Source organism: Narcine bancroftii, chromosome 1 (genome assembly GCF_036971445.1).
Source record: "Narcine bancroftii isolate sNarBan1 chromosome 1, sNarBan1.hap1, whole genome shotgun sequence".
NCBI classification, from domain to species: domain Eukaryota; kingdom Metazoa; phylum Chordata; class Chondrichthyes; order Torpediniformes; family Narcinidae; genus Narcine; species Narcine bancroftii.
In genome coordinates, this window is record NC_091469.1 from 324,546,376 (window position 1) to 324,566,363 (window position 19,988).

Consider the following 19,988-nt stretch of genomic DNA (forward strand, 5'->3'; position numbering starts at 1 on the left):
GCAGGTGTCTTCATGTTTCTAGTTCTTCCCAGTGTGGTTGAGTACAGACAAGCAGCATACAACTTTCATCACAAATTGCCTTTGCTCTTTGACTAAAAATGCAAGTTAACATCTGCTGGGCCCAAAAAGTAGAACACAGCCATCTCCAGTTTTAAGCCAATGTCCTTTCAAGAAGACAGAGTGAACTGATGTAAAGAAAATGGGAGCAACGAGTAATGCACAATTAAATCTTATTTAATATTCTAAAGCACCAGACCAGAATTGATGACCTGGGAGAATCTGGAATGGAAAACTGAATGCATTGATTGAATTGAATCCAAATTACAGTATTAGTGAGGCAAACATTTCCTACTCATCTTTAGCTAGTTGGATTCTATGAACTTTAAAAAGCTACAGCATTTATGATTGATGATACAGGACTCCCATGGTTAGAGTGCAACACCAGCTCAGTTTGCACCCAAGCTCAATTTTTTGTCAACTGTATGAAGCAAACAATCCAAAAATTCCTACTGACAAGAGGCAAACCATTTAAAACATCGCAAATTTAAATGAGTAATATATTGCAATTTTAAATATGAGCACTATAAATAAAATAATGCAATTTCTATCTAGTTCATAATGTTTTTCTGCATCTTTCATCACCCACCTTTTTAAAATAAAAATTCTTAATTGTGAAACAGATGCATGTTCACAACAATTACAGTTTGTTCAAACTTTTACTCAATATTTACAAGCATTTTGCAACTCGACTGAAAATGTAATTTAATATCTGTTGGGCATATGCAGTGGATTATTAGACATGGCTCAACAATTACATATTTAAACAGGAGCATTCTCAACTATTTCTCAACAAAAAAAATCCTCTTGGAAGTTGCAAAAAAGTACAGGCTGCCAATTAGGAAACCATTTAATATCAAGGTGAAGTGAAAAATCTTTACAAAAGTTATTTATTACAGTGTACTTACTAAAATATCAACTAAAAGCATATTTTTAAATATATGACCTTCTGGAAATGAATTTACATAAAGTCAGATTGAATAACCATGTCCATCACATACAGCAACTACATTGCAACAGTAACATACACACAATCAACTGGACAAAATTTCCCACAAGATGACCAGCACAGGAGCTAACAAGGATGGCAGTTCATTCAACTGGCATTGTTCATTGCAGAAAGACTGGATTTTTTTTTCCCTCCAGAACTTCAAGGGGAATTAAAATCTCCCTCCCCTTTGGTGTCAGCAGCTTAATCAGTCAAAAAAATTATTGTGCTTAATCTTCTTCAGATTCTCTACCAGAACATTCATCAGATTCATCTTCCACAGCTTGTGCATTCACCTCAGACTCTGCCTCCTCACCTTCTTCAGCACTATGCGCTTCCTCGGCTTCTTGTTCAGACTCCAGCACAAGCTCATCAGCACTCTGACCTGTTAGTTTCTGCATTAAAAACAGAAAATGTAGATCAGGTTTGCTGCTACTTAAATGTTTAAATTGTGACAAAGGGATGGGAAGTAAAACAGGTCAAAATGATCAGGGACAAGATAGAAGTCAAAGCCGTCTAACAAAAAAAAACGCAGGTAGGTCAACGATAATGAAATACAGTAGGAATGAACTATAGAACATTAAAGCACAGTAACAGGCCCTTCTCATCTGTGCAGAACCATTTTTCTGCCAAATCCTACTGACCTGTACCCAGTCCATAGCCCTCCCACCCCCACATACCTGTCCAAATTCTTCTTAAACTTTAAAATGGAGCCCACATTTACTACTTCAGCTGGCAGCTCGTTCCACACTCGTGCCACTCTATGAGAAGTTCCCCCCTAAACTCCCCCCCCCCCTCATCCTTAACCCATTACCTCTGGCTTGTATCTCACCTACCATCAGTGGAAAAAGCCTACTTTATCTATACCCCTTGATTTTAAATACCTCCATCAGATCTCCCCCTTGTTCTTCAGGGAATAAAGTTCTAACCTGTAACTCAGTTCCTGAAGTCCAGGCAACATCCTAGTAAATCTTCTCTGCACTCTCAATTTTATTGATCTATTTCTTATAATTAGGTGACCAAAACTGCGCACAATACTCCAAATTTGACCTTACCAATGTCTTAAAAAAAACTTTACCATAACTGTGATGGTTGGAAGTCCTTTTATTTAACAGGGAAGGTCATAACCAAGTTTAATCACTATATCATAGTGCCATATGTGGTGCAGGTTTGGCCTGCCCTGGGAGTGACAAGAGCAGTTTTCAGATTCATTTGGGGTTCCAAAATGGATAGGGTCCAAAGGAGCACCATGTACAAGTCACCAGAAAATGGTGTACCAAACATAGCGCTCACCCTGATGACCACCTTTGTGGGTGGCTGCATCAAGCTGTGCGTGGAACCAAAGTACAAGGGCACTAAGCGCTGCTGTGTGCTTCCTGACCCGGGTATTGTGAAGGATAGGCCTGGCCCCGTTGCTACGCAATGTCCCAATTAGCTGGACTTTGCTGCACCACCCATCCTTCTTGGAAAAGTTTTTCCAGGGCAACACCTTCGACCACAAGGCAATCAGGCAGTGGTCAGCACAGAACATCCTGCAGAAACAGAGGAGGACTCGATGGATCCAGTGGGATGGTTCCCTGAGAAGACTGTCCAGGTCATCTGGTGGAATGCCTCATCAACGGGGCTCACAAACAAGAACCAAGATTTGGCATAGCTGGCAGTGAGAGCCCTCTCGCACCAATGGAATATCATCCTCCATGCACATTGTCCTCAGCATGGCTGCAGTGGAGTGGAGACTGTCACCCACTTCTTTCCATTCACAAGGAATGTGCAGAGAGTGATGGGGGGGGGGGTTTAAATCACAATTCATCCCCGGTGTGACAGAGGACACTGGACTGCTCCCAGGAACACACTGAGTCCGACATCCAGAACTGCTGGAAGACCATCAACTCTGTGAAGGATGCCCTTTGGTCAGCCTGAAACCTGTTGATCGTTCAGCACACTGAGATGTCGGCCCAAGAATGCTGCTGACTGGCACATTCCAGGCTGCAGGAGTATGTGCTGAGGCTTGGTGCAGCTAACACAAAGGCGCTGTGGTGAAAGAGCACAGTTTAGAGTCCTCTGACTGAGGGGGTGACACTGAAGTGGGGGGGGGAGGGGGGGAAGAAACATCAAGGTGCTAGTGGTGATAACAGTTTTTCCAGAGAAGAATGTAACTGATTGATACCAAGTAAAAAGTTTTGAAATTTTTTTTCCTGTGTTGTAATTAATTTACCAGATATGATTGAAAATGAATGCAAAACTCTTGAACAGTTTTTTCCTCCTCTATTGTAAATGATTTATTGCGAATAAAGTATATTTTTGGGAAAAAAGTCATAGTTCCATGGATTAATTTAGGCAACTACATTATAGTAATTAAACTTGGTTAAGGGCAGGATTTGCAGCTCAATATTCCAATCCAGAGGTTTGAGAAATAACAGATGCAAGAGAGATGAGAGTTGCATTACTAATTATGGGGAATATTACTGGGGCACTAAGAAGGGACATCTTGGACAGTTCATCCAGTGAGCCCATATATACCCATATGTTACAAGCCCAGAGGACCCCAAAACCCAGCAGTGATAGAAATTCATCAAGACAAATGGTTACTTAAACAAAGGTTGTTTTTAATTTTTTTACAACTTAAAAACAGGATCAAACTTTAACTTATTACTATTAACTTAACCTCCTTCTAATTTAAGAGCACGTGTATGTAATGTGCACATGTTCAGGAAAGTACTTTGCTTTAATAGTCCAATCATTCAATTATCCAAGTTCACCGGTACCAGGCAATTCTTATACTGTGCACAAAATTTAATATTTATGAATTTTCACCAGGCTCTGGTGCTTAAAGGTAAATGGTTACTGCTCAGGAAGGTTCTTGTTGGTTAGAGAGATATTTGTTGCCAATTGGACACACACAAACTGATTCCCTCTGATCAGTCACTACACTGTCTTGCAAAAGAAACTTTCCCCATCATGGGTTTTCCAAATAATCACCTCTTCTTCCAGGTCACCACCGAGTTCCTCTTGTTTCCCTTATTTCAAGTGAAAACTTATACAGCCAGCCATCTCCTCTTGTATGGACCACAAGGGCTTTGAACAGGCTGAACGAAGAACTCATAAGCATCTTCAAAATGGAGTTTTCAACAAGCCTACCAACTTGCCATGCTGCAGCCTCAAAAGCCACTGAAGAACTAACTAAGATAAATCCTGTTTTTTTTCTTTCCCATCTCTATGCTTATAAAAACCAACTTCTCCCAAGGCTCCAAACCCAATCCTCGAAAGATCTTTTATCAGCACTCGAGCCTGGACTTCTCCATTTGCACCTGCTTTTGATATTCCTTCCAAAGCAGTTCCATTGTCTTTTGCAAAGCCACTGGTGCCTGAATGTCTAGCTTCAGCCAAGCTCTTGCATTTTAAAGTGAGATGTGAAGTCCTACACTAAACCCCCACAATCTTTTAAAAACATTTATATTTAACCTGTAATGGTGCAATTACCATTATGGGGGATATACTATAGGTCTCACAATAGCCAGCTGGAGCTAGAGATATAGATTGATCATGGAAAGATATAAACAATAGGTTTATTGTGATGGATGATTTTTAACCATTATTGACAGGGATTTCTGATGTCAAGGGCTTGAAATTGATTAGGTGCACCCAGAAGGGTTACTCAAAACAATGCATAAATAGTCCAAATGGAGATAGGGAAATGACCCTGGGCAGATGTTTGAAGTTTCAGTTAGTGAGCATCATGGAAACAGACCACAATTCTGCAAATTTTAAAGTCAAGGATAAAAATAGTTCTCATGTGAAAGTGCTAAACTGAGGTTTAAACTGAGTGCTAAACAGGATCAGATAGGGACTGGAGAAAGTAGAGAGGGATTGGAGAAAGTAGATAGGGACTGGAGAAAGTAGATAGGGGGAAAATCCACATCTGACAAGCGTTTTAAAAGCCAGCTGATTCAACATTCAGGACCAGCATGTTCCCAAGGATAACTAGATTCAGGAACTGTGGATGGTAAACAACGTTAAAGCTTGGTCAAAATATGTGCATTGCTTACAAAACTTAGGACAAAACCCTTGAGAAATAATGAAAGCAGAAATTAAGATAACTCAGAGGCCACAAAATGTCCTTAGTAAGTAGAATTAGAGAATTCCAAGGCACTTTATATGCATAATTGGAAGAGGGTAGCCAAAATAAAACAAGATTCACTCAAAGTTTAATGAATAGCATTTATGCATGCTGCCAGATGTGGGCAAGGTAAGCCACAAATATTCAGCACTGACGTTCACCAACAACATGAATGATGGCAAGATTAGGGAGGGGCATTTTGTATTCTTGTGGATGTCAATATTACGATGCTGCTGCCGTCTTGGAAAACATCAAAGTGGACATCCCCAGGTCTTGATTAGATCTATTCCAAGGTATTAAGTGAAGGAAGGAGATTGTGTCTCCTTTTTAACCACAAGTGCAAGACTTGGCGGCCTACATTTTCCCCCTCAAAGACAGCACAAATTACAGTGGGCCTTGCATCAGTGGTAGAAAAAGTACAGAAATTTCTTCAACAATATTTGAGGTGATAGAAAGACAGTACAAGGATTTGCACAGTGGAGAGTTTGATTCTGCAAATGTAGATCTTTGCAGAACAGCTTGCTTTAAAGTACAGGATGCTTTAAAAAATCTCCCCAGAATAGTAAATTAATCAGAATACACGAAGATCTCCATTGTCCACCCCTTTAATGCTGATCAAGTTCCCATTTATACTCCTTTTTATTTGCCATCAATTGCTCATCTAGATACTCAAGAGTACCCTGCCCCACTCAATTCTGAGATCACAGTACTAATGGTTAAGCTGTTTAGAATGCACCAAGATGGAATTCCATTATTTTATTTATGTTTTAACTGAGAAATTCAAATTAGACAGACATTGACTGTTAAAAATATCAAACCACCTTTAAATATAATCACAATCTATTTTAATACAATATTTTGCTTCAAGAATGGTTTAATTGCAACTTCATTACAAAGACTGTTTATAATGTAAAAGTTTATAGTAACAAATCACAAATGATCATGAAATTGCACAAGTTAAAACTATTATATAAAAAGAATAAAATCGCAAATTAAAAATTTTTTAAACTTGAATGAAGCATTTTTGTTGCTCGATTCAATTCCAGCCACGTTTAAACAGGTATTTCTGGTATATCTGCTAAAACTCTCAAGAATTCCAATGACTCACCTCAATCATATCAGCCATGTACTGCACGTGTTCTGCTAATTCCATTAAATCTTTGTTCTCTCTCTGCAGCTTCAAAATGTCTTCATCTTTAAGTTCAATTTCTTTGTGTAACTACAAGTACAGAAGACCATATTTCAATAATTTCTAAATTTTAGTACCAATGTGAAATATTGACCAGACTACCAATAACATTATTAGGGCATGTGAATTGTGTCAAAATGAATATTTTTCCTAGAATACAATACTTATTTCAAACATTACCAATTCAGGTGCCTGAACTGTTCTTTTAGATGATTAAATAAGAGTATTAGGGAGTTTTTTTTTTATGGAGAGGAAAAATCAGCAAGGATAAGTATGGAAAAGTTAACATGGAAAAAAGATAGAGGTTTGAGACTACCAAATTTTATAAATTACTACAGGTACACGATCCTTTATTGAGACATTTTAAATCCGAAAAGCTCCAAAATCCGGTAAGTGGGGAAAGAGGCGGCCGGCACTTGGGGGAGACGGCCAGGTGACTGGAAGGGGGTGGGGGTGGATTCAGCAGCACAATTCAGGTGGGCTTTCTGAAATCCAGAACACACTGTCCCTCAAGGGTTCCAGATAAAGGATAGTGTACCTGTATAAGGCAATTCAATTGGGATTTTGTCCTCCTGGTATCAAAGAGGGGAAAAAATGCCTTGGGTATACATTGAGATGAATAATATAGGTGAAGAAATTCCAGAGGAAATACTGTATAAATTGAATTATGAAATTTTAAAAGTAGGAAAGAAATACCAATTTAAAAATATTTGTTTTGAATATGGAATGGAATACATCTAGAAAGAGGTATAATAAATTATCAGTTGGCTCATCAACTTTAAGACAAAATCAACTTCTTCCACTTGCAATTAATAATTCTTTATTTGGCATTTGGTATGAAAAAGTATACAGAAAAAAAAAGATTGTTTTGGAGGTACAATTTTCATGACATTTGATCAATTAAAGGAGAAATATGGGATACCACAAAATACAATATTTGCATATTATCAATTAAGATCATATTTGAAGAGGAAAATAGGAACAGATTTGTTTCCAGGAGCAGAGTCAATTTGAAAATGTCATAAAAGGTACCTTTATTATTAGAAGGTTTATAACTACCATGTCTAATAAACTACAAGAAACAAAGGAAAAAAAGACAGCTGTAAAACTAAATTGAAATGGGAACAGGACTTAAATATACAAATTCAAGAGGAAATGTGGACAAAACTATGGAGAGTGTAACTGATATCAGATATCAAATGGTTCAATATAATTTTTTTTTTTTTTAACATCAAATGTACTATACACCATAAAAGTTGAATAAAATTAACCCAAATTTTTCTACTTAATATTTAGATGTAAAAGAGGTGGTAATTTCTTGCACTCAGTATGGTTGTGTGTAAAGGTAAAGATTTTTAGAAATAATTATGTGCTGTGTTAAAGAAGATATTAAAAATAAAGATTAAAATGGATCCAAGAATCTTTTTGTTGGGTAATATATATGATAAAGATATTAACTTGGAGTGAGATAAATATGAAAAGAGATTTTTGAGTACATACCCTTTCATTTTCTTGCAAAACTTTGTAAAGGGCTTTTCTCCGTTCCTCTGCCAATTCTTTCCAGTACAAAGAACTGGGATTTGCTGCAAAAACAAAAACTCAAAAATTTAATTCATTAAAGCTAAAAACCAAGAAGCTCGAGTTTTCAAATGTTGTAACAAAACTAGGGCACTTACGCTTTACAAGAAGTTGATAAGCTTCTTTTGTCATACCATCAACTTCCAAGTTCTCGTTATTACAATCTGGGTTGTCTTGAGGAATCTGTGTGCGTGATTTCTTGCAGCTCTTTGGTTGATCATCATTCCAATGCTTTCTTTTCGGAGATTGCTTATGTGACTTTAAGAGAAATACAATCACATTTATCCTATGCTTTTGCTTTAAAATGCAAACAAATGGGAATGAAAACCAATTACACAAATCAATCACTATCTTGAAGCTATCGTAATTCCAAAAACCATTTGGAATTTCCCTGACTGGGAACTTGGTACACAATGAAAGTAAAAAGCCGATAAACTCGGATCATCCGAAACTGAGCTAACACTAAAATGAAGTGGGGAAAGTTGCAAATGACTTACCTCATTTATTCTGCCAACAAGTTGATTTGAAGTAGCAACAGGTTGAATCACTTGTAAAGTTCGTCTTAGTGACATATTACTTGTAACTCCACCAGTGAATTTCTAATTTAAAAAAACAGGAAAATAAGAATGCTGAATATTTAAATATTAGGCATCTCTTTATTTCAGACCATTTTTCAGGGCCTAGATAAGGACTGATATTTTGAAAAATGTTACCCCTATCCTCCTCTCACCAATACAAATGAACTTTAATGGTGATTGCTACAGGAAATTTAACACACTATTTCCATAAAAGTTCATGGGTATGCAAAACCAGCCACGTCACTTCTGCTACTTTCCCAGTCACCTCCACAGTAGAACTGTGAAGGATGAGCAAGGTATGCAGTTGTATTGTTATAAAGGACTTAAGAACAGGAAACCAAGAACAATTTTTTTTTAAATTGAGCATTTGTCAAAGTAATAAAGGTACTAAACACAACAATTTTTTTTTTTTTTTTTAAACAGGAAACTGGTTGACAGGTCTGTCAGCGTTATTTCAGATTAGGTTATGGCAGAAGTTCCTTATTGGAATGCTCCAAGAACCAGAAAAGACTCAATTGGCTGAGTGGTATCATTGGAAAAGAGATATTTCTAGCATTTGCAGTTTTTTGCTCCAGACTTGTTTGTACAGAACTACCCAATACCATGATCACTGTGACAAAATACTTAATATTTAAATACCCAATTTCAGCAAAATCGCAGATAGTATCTAAGGAAAATGAAAATAATTTAAGCAACCAGTAATTCACCCTTACAGGAACAAACGTCAAGGTAACGAGGTAGAATAACGGAAACCAGTACTTTCTTCCTATATTTATAATATACAGGAGCAAAAACACCAATTGGCTTTGTCTGTGCCACCATAAAGATACCAGATCAATATGTGCCAATTCCTTTCCAACTTCCATTTAGTATGACAAATAGATCATTTATAAAAAGCCTTTACTGAAAGTCCACATTAAAGTGTGTACTGCACAATTCCAAATCAATACTTTCCACTTCCAATTTTGCCCCTTAAGAGACAAAATGTTTGAACTTGCTTAAAACAAAAAAAAGGAAATACAGGCATACCATGTACAAGTTTTGAAAAGTGCAGGTTTCGATATAGTGAAAAAACACACAAGTTGGGGATGTATCTTTACCTTTGCTATATAAATGCAGTTTGACCTGCTGAGTTTCTCCAGCATTTATGTGTTTTTTCACTTAACCACAGTGCCAACAGAATCCTGTGTTTTACCTCAGGTTTTGATATAACATGGTTTGAAATTTCTGACCTGCAATTTTAAATTTAGGTTAAAGTTTTATTGTTGCTGCTATTTAAACCACCTCTTAACACTTTGCAAGACTCAAGTTTAAAATATTTGAAATATGGCCACTGAATAGAGAGTTAAGTGGCTATGTTGAAAGTTATTGCTGTCCCCACTGTGATCGGGCTCCCTGCACTATCATGCAGTGGTATCAATCTAACTTTGGTGAAAGTCTCATGTGAGCAATTTGACACAAATTTACATTAGACAAAATATTTTCTTAAATAAAAAAGGTTCAATTATTGCCAATAAAGATCAGTTTTATATATCCCTTTTATAGGATTAGAACGTATTACATTAAAGTGCATTGTAATAATGCTTTGATCAGTGCTGTTTTCCATTACACTGAACTTGCTTGGAACATATTAACAGTGTTATACAAGGTATGCTTGTATTCAGTTTTGCCCACAAACATCAAGTCACCTTTATACCAAGAGAGTGTTTCTCCAGGACCACGGAGCATATTTAGATAAATATAGGTTAGAAGTTTAAAACACATTTAAAATATTAAGACTTGTACATTAACATTACAGTACTCAATCCCCAAATGTTCTGGGAGTTCAGGAGCATGATGGCTTGGGGGAAAGTTCTCGCCCAATCTGGAAGTACGGGCCAAGTGCTGCAGTACCTCCGACCAGATGGCAGAAGGGAGAACAGTTTATTTGAGGAGTGTGTGGAGTCCTTCACAGTGTTTATTGCCGTTTGCCTGCATCGAGTATTGTAAATGTCCTTCATGTTAGGAAGATATCCCCCAGTGATCTTTTCCGCTGATTTAACTATCCTCTGCAGGATCTTGCGGTCCAAGGAGGTACAGCTTCCAAATCAGGCAGTGATACAGTTGCACAGGATGCTCGCGATACATCCCCTGTAGAAAGGAGGATGGGAGATGGACTTTCCTCAGCCTTCACAGGAAGTAGAGGTGCTAATGGGCTTTCTTGGCTATGGAGTTTGTGTTAAGGGACCATGTGTGGTTCTCCGCCAAGTGCACTCCAAGTAACTTGATACTCTTTACGACCTCAACAGCAGAGCCGTCAATGGCCAGCGAATCGTGGTTCCCCACCCCAGGTCCTCTTGAAGTCAACAACCATCTCTTTTGTTTTATTAATATTCAGATGCAGGTTTTTGTCTGTGCAGCGGTCTGTTAGTGACTGCACTTAATCTCTGAACACTGATGCCTCATTTTTACTGATCAGTACCACCATGGATGTGGTTTGAGCTGTGTTTGACTGCACAGTTGTGGGTCACAGAGTGAACAGCAGTGGACTCAGCATATAGCCGTGGGAGGTCCCCATTCTCAGTGTGATGGTCTTGGAGATGCTGTTACCAATCCAGACTGCCTGAGGTCTCCCTGATAGGAAGTCAAGAATCCAATTGCAGAGGGAGGTGTTTAGACCCTGCAGGCTCAATTTCCTTATCAGGTACTGTGGTATGATTATGTTGAATGCCAAGCTGAAGTCAATAAGCACCACTCAAATATCCGAGTCCTTGTTTTCCAGGCAGGTGAGGGCGAAATGGAAGGTGGTGGCGATGACATTGTTCGTAGAGCAGTTGGGTCTGTATGTGAACTGCAAGGGGTCTAGTGATGGGGGCAGCAGGAGCTTGATATGCCTCATGACGAACCTCTCAAAGCAATTCATGATGATGGGTGTGAGTATGACAGGGCAGAAGTCACTCAGGTAGGACACAGACGACTTCTTCACACGGGGACAATGGTGACGGCTTTGAAGCATGTTGGGACCATGGCACTTCTCATGGAGAAGTTAAAAGATGTCAGTGAGAACATCCACTAGCTGAGCCGCACATCCCGAGCACTCTGCCGGGAATCTTATCCAGTCCCACAGCTTTCCACAGGTTGACCTTGCTTAGCTTTTTTTCATGCCAGCCATTGCAAGACACAGCAGCTGTTCATTTGGAGAAGAGCAGTCCACTTTGCTGCAACATTGTTTTTTGCCTTAAAGCAAGCGTAGAAATTGTTCAGCGAGTCTGGAAAGGAAGCATCATCAGAACAAACAGATGGTGCAGACCTGTGATTGGTGATGTCCTTGCTGTCCAGGAAGTGACTGTGAATGAGCTGGGCATGCGCACGCTTTGCTTAACCGATGGCCTTGGACAGCCTGGCTCTTGCAATAGGTACCTTGTCTGAAAGCCACATCTTGGTTCCTGAACAGCATGCACACCTCTGCTGTCATCCATAGCTTCTGAATGGAACAAGTTATGATGGTCTTGGGCATAGTAACGTCATCCAGGCACTTACTGATGTAGCTGTCACTGACGCTGTATACTCCTCCAGATTGATGCAGTTGCCAGGGGTTGCTGCTTCCTTGAACATGTTTCAGTCAGTACGCTCAAAGCAGTCTTGAAATGCATGAGTAGCCCCCACTGGCCAAGTTTTAACCTGCTTCCGGACTGGTCTGGAGTATCTGACGAGCGGTCTGTATGCTGGGATCAGCATTACAGAGATGTAGTCTGAGTATCCAAGGTGAGGTCGGGGGTTTGCCTGATACATGTTGGAAATGTTCTTTTACACAAGGTCCAATGTATTCGCCCCTCTCATAGCAAAGTCCAAAACATAGTACAAAACAACCATTCAACCCAGCTCCACTAAAGAGCATGGCTGATCCGACCAGCCTTAATTTTACACATCTACTCAAGGTAACATTTTATTTCCTTGCTTACTAGATATGATCTAGACCTGCCTTAAAACCTGAAAGTTAGCTAACATTGCCCTTGGAACACTATTTTAGTCAACCCCCAAGAAAAAAAAAAGCACCTCTTAAAACCTGAGCACTTTCACTTTATAATAATTTCCTCATTGCATAACCCTCCATTTTGTCTGTTCCATGTACCCAATAGTCTCTTAAATGATCATAATGTACCTGCCTCCACCACCTTTGCTGGCAGCACATTCTATGCACCCACCGCTATGTGTGAAGGAAGAACCTACTTCCTACATCCCCACTGCACTAACTCTCAAGCATTTGAAAACTGTGCTACATCAAGTCAGCCATTTCAGGGAAATAGTAAATATAGAAAAAGAATTAGCAATGAAGGAAGATACAACTAAAAGAAGAGAATTGGCGGATAAAAAAATAAAATATGAAACACTACAAACATATAAGGTGGAGAAGAATATAATGAAGACAAAACAGAAATATTATGAACTAGGTGAAAAAATGCACAAAATCCTAGCATGGCAGCTTAAGACAGAACAAGCTAAGAAAATGGTATTGGCATCAAGGAAAAAAGACAAACAAATTACATATAATCCAAAAGAAATTAAGGAAAACTTTAAAGAATTCTATGAACAATTATACCAAACTGAAAACGAAGGGAAAGAAGGGAAAATAGATGAATTTCTAACTAAAATTGAACTACCAAAACTGCAAATAGAGGAACAAAATAAATTAACAGAGCCATTTGGAATAGTAGAAATACAAGAGATAATAAAAAAATTACCAAATAATAAGACACCAGGAGAGGATGGATTCCCAATAGAATTTTATAAAACATTTAAAGACTTATTAATTCCGCCCCTCCTGGAAGTAATCAACCAGATTGATAAAACACAAAGCTTACCAGATTCATGTAAAACAGCAATAATTACAGTAATACTAAAGCAAGGGAAAGACCCACTCACACCAGCGTCATATAGACCAATATCTTTACTTAACACAGATTATAAGATAATAGCTAAACTATTAGCAAACAGATTAGCAGAGTATGTACCTAAAATGGTAAATCTAGACCAAACTGGATTTATAAAAAAAAGACGCACAACAGACAATATTTGTAAATTTATTAACTTAATTCATGCAGTAGAAGGGAATAAAGCACCAACAGTAGCAGTTGCTTTAGACGCAGAGAAGGCCTTTGACAGAGTAGAATGGAATTATTTGTTCAAAGTATTGCAAAAATTCAGTTTACCGGAGAAGTATATTAATTGGATTAAAGCATTATATAAGGGATCATTAGCGAAAGTGACAGTAAATGGACATGTATCAAAGCAATTTAACTTAAGCAGGTCAACACGGCAGGGATGCCCACTATCACCTTTATTGTTTGTGTTAGCTATAGAACCACTAGCAGAATTGATAAGAACAGAAAATAATATAAAAGGGATAAAAATAAAAGACAAGGAATATAAAATCAGTTTATTTGCGGATGATGTTATAGTATACTTAACAGAACCAGAACTATCAATAAAAGAATTATATAAGAAATTGAGGGAATATGGAGAAGTGTCGGGTTACAAGATCAACGTAAATAAAAGTGAAGCAATCCCTATGAATAATGCGGATTTCTCAAAATTTAAGAAGGAATCACCATTTAGATGGCAAATGCAAGCAATAAGATACCTAGGTGTACAAATAAACAAAAAACTCGGCCAACTATATAAACTCAATTATTATCCACTAATGAAAAAATTACAGGACGATTTAGAGCATTGGAAAGATTTACCACTAACACTAATAGGAAGGATAAACTGTATTAAAATGAACATTTTTCCAAGGATATTATACCTATTTCAGGCATTGCCAATACAACTGACAGAGAAATTCTTCAAGGAGTTTTAGAAAATAATAAGGAAATTTTTATGGAAAGGGGGGAAGCCGAGGATAGCACTAGATAAATTAACAGAATGGTATAAACAAGGAGGCTTACAACTGCCAAACTTTAAAAATTATTACAGAGCCGCACAATTAAGATACCTATCAGATTTTTATCAAACAAGGGAAAAGCCAGATTGGACTAGGTTAGAATTAGATAAAATAGGGGAAAAGATACCTGAACACATATTATATAAATGGGATGAAAAATTGGTACAACATAGAAGTTCTCCAGTATTACATCATCTACTCAATATTTGGAAGAAGATTCATGTAGAAAGAAATAAAACAAATTATCAATTGCCAAAACTAATATTGACGCAAAACAAATTACTCCCTTTTACAATAGATAACCTTTCCTTTAGAGAATGGGAGAAAAAAGGGATTAAAAGAATAGAAAATTGTTTTTCAGGAAATAGATTCTTATCCTTTGAACAAATGAAAGATAAATACAATATAACTCAAGATACAGCGCTGGCATATTACCAGTTGAGATCTTACTTGAAGGATAAATTAGGAAGCAGTTTGAGTTTGCCAGAGGGAAGTAACTTTGAATATGTGATTACAGATACAATGATAATCAAAAGATTTATAACAAATATGTATATTAAACTGCAAGAAAAGGAGAATGAGGAAACAAATGGTAAAACTAAACAAAAATGGGAACAAGATTTAAATATAAAGATAAAAAAGGAAACATGGGAGAAGTTATGCTCTGGAACGATGAGAAATACAATAAATACGAGGTTACGTATGATACAATATAACTGGATACACAGGCTATACATTACACCTCAAAAGTTAAATAAATGGGACCCAACAGTATCTGATAGATGTTTTCGATGTAAAAAAGAAATGGGAACAACAATTCATGCAATCTGGACATGTGAGAAAGTAAAAAAATTTTGGGAAGATCTAAATCAGATATTAAATAAAATAACAGAAAACAATATACCAAAGAATCCAGAGATCTTCCTCTTAAGTAACATAAAAAACAAAGAATTTGGAATTGATTTGGAGGATGCACAAAAAAGATTTGTTAAGATAGCTCTAGCCGTAGCAAAAAAATGTATTATGTCAACCTGGAAATTGGAAGATAATTTGAAAATACAACAATGGTATATAGAAATGAATAAATGTATTCCATTAGAAAAAATAACATATAGTTTAAGAAATAATATTGAAATATTCGAACAAATATGGGAGCCTTACATTAAACACAATAGCGAAAACCTACCGGGGACAATCACTACCTAAGTTAACGGAAGGAAAAGGAAATGAAAAGAATGGACTCAGTGGAATTTCTGGTGTATTTTTATTGAATGACAACATTGTCTGACTGGTTTAATGTATCCTAGATTTTATACCTTAAATGGACGGGAGGGGGGAGGTAGGGAGGGTGGGATGGGAGGGGGGGGGTGAAAATGGCACTGTATATGTGTGAAAAGGAAAAAGTGTGTATAATGCGATTTATGGGGTGAAAAATAAAAAATTAAATAAAAAAAAAGTCAGCCATTTCAGTCCTAGCATTTGAAAAAGCCCTTGGTCATCCACACGATCAATGCCTCTCATCTTGGACACCTCATCCTCCATCACTCTAAGGAGAAAAGACCCAAGTTCACTCAAGCTTTCTTCATAGCGTATGCTCTCCAATCCAGGCAACATCCTTACATCTCCTCTGCACCCGCTCTATAGCATCTGCATCTTTCCTCTAATGACATGACCTGAACTAAACGTAATATTCCAAGTGAGGTCTAAGGTCTTGTATAGCTTAAACACTATCTCAAAGCTCTCAAAAAGGGCAGTAAGTGTATCTTTATAACTTAGTTTAGGCTTAGTCCCACTTATTCCAAGGTCATTTATGGATGAGAATATTGCCCTTGCCAGCAATATCCTATCCAATGAGTGAGTTATAAATATCGATCAAAATGAAAAAAACAATTCAAATATTTCAAAGGTTTTAAATACCACAAAAAAAATAATTTAACCTACACAAATTACACCCTTTTAAAATTAACAATCTGCTAAATACAATCTTTATTTTACTTTTCTTGCCCAAAAGATGCACACTTCAGGAGACATTATTCCCAACAGTTGGGGAACATACCATGTCAGTGTCCCATTCTGGGAAGCTGATTTATCAATGTACCTGAAAAGAATAAAGCTTTTATTTTCTAAAGTTGGAATTTATTCATCTTTTTAATGATTACCATAAAATAGAAAACAAAGGTAGATTAAAAGTGTGATTAGGATTGATGTTGGCTGTATTCATGCAAGTGTGGGAAAATAAGTTGAGCATGTGTAGCAATAGAATTCCCACGGTAAAATTATTTCACTACAGATTACGACTCCTGTGTTGGACACACCTTACCAAGCGTGGGAAAGTGCTACACAATAGGTCATATACACCATTAAAGATTAAACCATGCAGATTAGTTATTTCACATACCCCCCCCCCGCAACCAGGTGAACAGATGCCAACAAATGCTGTTTCAGCAGTTAACCCATCTCTTCTAAAACAGTGCCTAAAGTATAATAACCTTAACAATAAAGCATTTTTAAGGTTATGTACATGTTCTGGTTGATTAACTTTTGAAATCCTGCCATTTACTGTAGAATCTGAATTCAAGTAGCAACAATTTACAGTAAAATACATGAAGATTAATTCACAGGAGCTGAAAACTTTGTAATAGAAATGATCATTAATTCTCCAATAAAAAGGTCAATATTACAAAAATTAAATGGCAGCGCTGCTTAAAATGCAATACCTACCTTTACAGTTGGTGTGTTATTATCAACATCAAATCTGTGTTTCATATTAGTGGTCATTGTTAGACCTAGAGAGGGAAAAAAAAACCAAAAATGAGTCAATGAAATAATCAATTTAAACAGTACAGAAAAACATCCTTAAAGCCCTCAATTCAATATATTTGATTTAAATCTTTACTCCATTCATCACAAAGCATTGCTTGGATTTCAGATCTTTTTGAACTTCAGTGGCAACATTTGCAATGAGATGTTAAATTCTCTTATATGATATTCACCTCTGAGAACCAACACCTCCCCATCCCACAGCCTATTCTCCCATCTTGAGAAAGCTATGCTAGGTTGGACTACAAAACTGCAAGCTTGTATACTATCAAATCATGAATGATTCCAGCAAATTGAGATACATTTTGAATTGGGAATTTGAAGTAAAGTGCAGAGATTACAAACTATTTAAAAAAATGACAGGGCTTTCTCATATACAAAAATGTATACACTATGGGGCAGATTATTTGCTATTTTTCAGGCACCCTGCAAACAATCTCCATGTTTACAAAATCATATACTCTCATGAAACATGGACTCAAGAAATTTACAACTGCTTCTCCAAGCCTAGAATTATAAAAAGCTAAGTAAATGGACCCATTCATTTCATTACAATGTTCGCACTGATGATTTTCTTTCTGTGAAAATTATCTTTCACCTAAACAGCTCAAACTTAAGCTGCTCTCACTTTGCAATCATTCATCCGTTTTATACCTTTAAGAACCCAATGAGTATTCTTTCAATGGTCAGCCAACATTTCACCACAATACATCTTATTTATCAAAAATTAGCTTGGACAATCACACTAGGTACCATCAATTAAGGTATGGCGACTTCATAATTTGCCAGTTATTATTTAGTTTTTTGTGGAATAAAAATAAAGAAGTTGAAAAGTTATTCTAATTACAGAAATCATGCTACAGAAATGCCTACATATTGTTTATGATAGGATGACACTGATCATACAAGATGCACATTTGAGAGATGTTCTATTTTATAGAACATCCTTCAAATTTGAGGTTCAAGCACACAGAGCAATTCAAGTGCCAGCGGACTGATAGTTCAGGATCCTGACACAAAATTGAGAACAAATTTACTTGGAGAGAAGGTACTTAATTGGAAAAAAGACAGGAGCAGCAAGCATCCTGTAGTTTCAAATAGGGAGATTATATTTCAAAGTGATTAAAATGTTACACAAAACATCCGTACACCAGGAATTAGTTTTGCAGAGTTGAATGGGGGTGAACAGTTTAATCCTAACCAACAAGACAACTCACCACGTACCCCTCAACACATTCAAAGCATATGACTACAGTATTTGCTCACAGTATTTGCTGTTGGCAAACTAAAACAGGGGTAATAAAACATTTTGCATGCATGAGAGGCAGAATTCATACTGAGTACAAGAGTTGGACAGGATGTGCAAGTAGGGTTTGGGGACACGGCCAACACCATGGGACAGCTCGGTGCTAAGTGGGTCAGGGTGCACAAGTAGGAGTGGGGGTTGGATGGCAGATCCAGCACCCCGGAACAACTCAGTGCCCAGTGGGACAGGGTGTACAAATAGGAATTCAGATTAGGGGATACACCCAGCACCCCAGGACAGCTCAGTGCCCAGTGGGATGGGGTATACAAGAAGGAGTGGGGGTACAGCCAACACCCCAGGACAGCTCAGTGCCCAGCGGGACGAATGGAATTAAGGGGAAAGGAATCGATGCCATTTGTTCCGGATCCTGGTTCACACCCAGAGTCCACCCCGACCCACCACCCGAGGAGGAACAGATATGACGACGGGCGACCACCGGGGCACCTCCATCACCTCGGCGCCCAGTAACTCACCATCTACTCCCGGAGCCTCTCCTTCTGGCTCGGCCTGAAGCGTCCTCCGACCGGGGGCGCGCGCTCCGACCGGGCCCCGTCGCGTATCACACCGAGCTCTCGCCGCCAGCGATTCTCCTCCCTCCCCCCACCCCGTCCTCCTCCTTTGCCGCCGTCGGCTCGAGGTTAAAAGATCGCCCTGGTCACGTGAAAGCACGAAAGGTGAGCTCGCCGAGGGCGCGGGGCATTGTGGGTGAAAGGCGGACGGCGCTCAAAATGAACGAAATACGCCGTGGCTATCAACGAAAAAAAACAGAGCACAACCCCGCACTTCAGAAGGTGAAGGCAGCGTGGTGGGCGGAGAAGAAGAGTACCGTATATCCAGCGCGGTCGGGGCAAATAGCTGAAGGTCGACTGTGGGGTCCGGGCGCCGGCGACGCGCGCGATTTGAACGGAGCGCGTCACCAACGGATGCGTGTGCTGCGCATGCGCAGAGCCGAGGGCGTTGGAGAGTGTGGGTGGGAGGATCACGCTCTTCTGTCCGTGGAGCTCTCTGCTGTCTCATCTGTGCCCTCCCTCGTCTGCCTTAATGTTTTCCCCTAGGAGCGGATTCGGCCCATCGTGGCTGCTTTGTTGTCTTTCCCCACGATGCCTTTTTCTCGTCATGTAACTGCCTGCCGTAAGGCAGACGAAGAGCCGCCAGGCGCCCCCTTACAGTAAGTGAGAGAAAGAAACAAGGGAGAGTCCCTGAGTGTCCTTGGGTTCGCCCACTGCAGCCGGCCAGGCTCCTGTTTGACCCATCAGCCACCCGAGCTCCAGATCCAAACCTCCAACACGATCAGTAAGCCTTCAGCGCCTGAGGCCAGGGTCGACACCAAGGATGGGGTGGACGGGAGGGTGCATCTGTGGGCATTGACCCCAGCCCCCAATACGAGGTGCTGTGCCCCCCGCCCCCAGTAAGGTTGCGGCCACCCTGGGCT

At 38.7% G+C, this 19,988-nt stretch overlaps 1 protein-coding gene across 2 annotated transcripts; it reads right to left on the bottom strand.

The window, feature by feature from the left end:
• Window positions 1–218: 218 nt before the first annotated feature.
• gmnn (geminin DNA replication inhibitor) lies at window positions 219–19,489 on the bottom strand. 2 transcript variants are annotated; one of them, XM_069907598.1, is made up of 7 exons: window positions 19,383–19,489; window positions 17,152–17,216; window positions 8,427–8,528; window positions 8,028–8,187; window positions 7,852–7,934; window positions 6,271–6,381; window positions 219–1,440 (listed from the first exon to the last, which is right to left on the bottom strand). In XM_069907598.1, exons 2-7 carry the CDS (start codon window positions 17,206–17,208, stop codon window positions 1,276–1,278), a joined length of 678 nt encoding a protein of 225 aa, XP_069763699.1. In that variant the 5' UTR covers window positions 17,209–17,216; window positions 19,383–19,489; the 3' UTR covers window positions 219–1,275. The 2 variants fall into 2 exon arrangements, with proteins under 2 accessions (XP_069763699.1, XP_069763697.1); XM_069907596.1 differs by lacking the exon at window positions 19,383–19,489 and adding an exon at window positions 19,030–19,370.
• Between the last annotated feature and the right edge of the window lie 499 nt (window positions 19,490–19,988).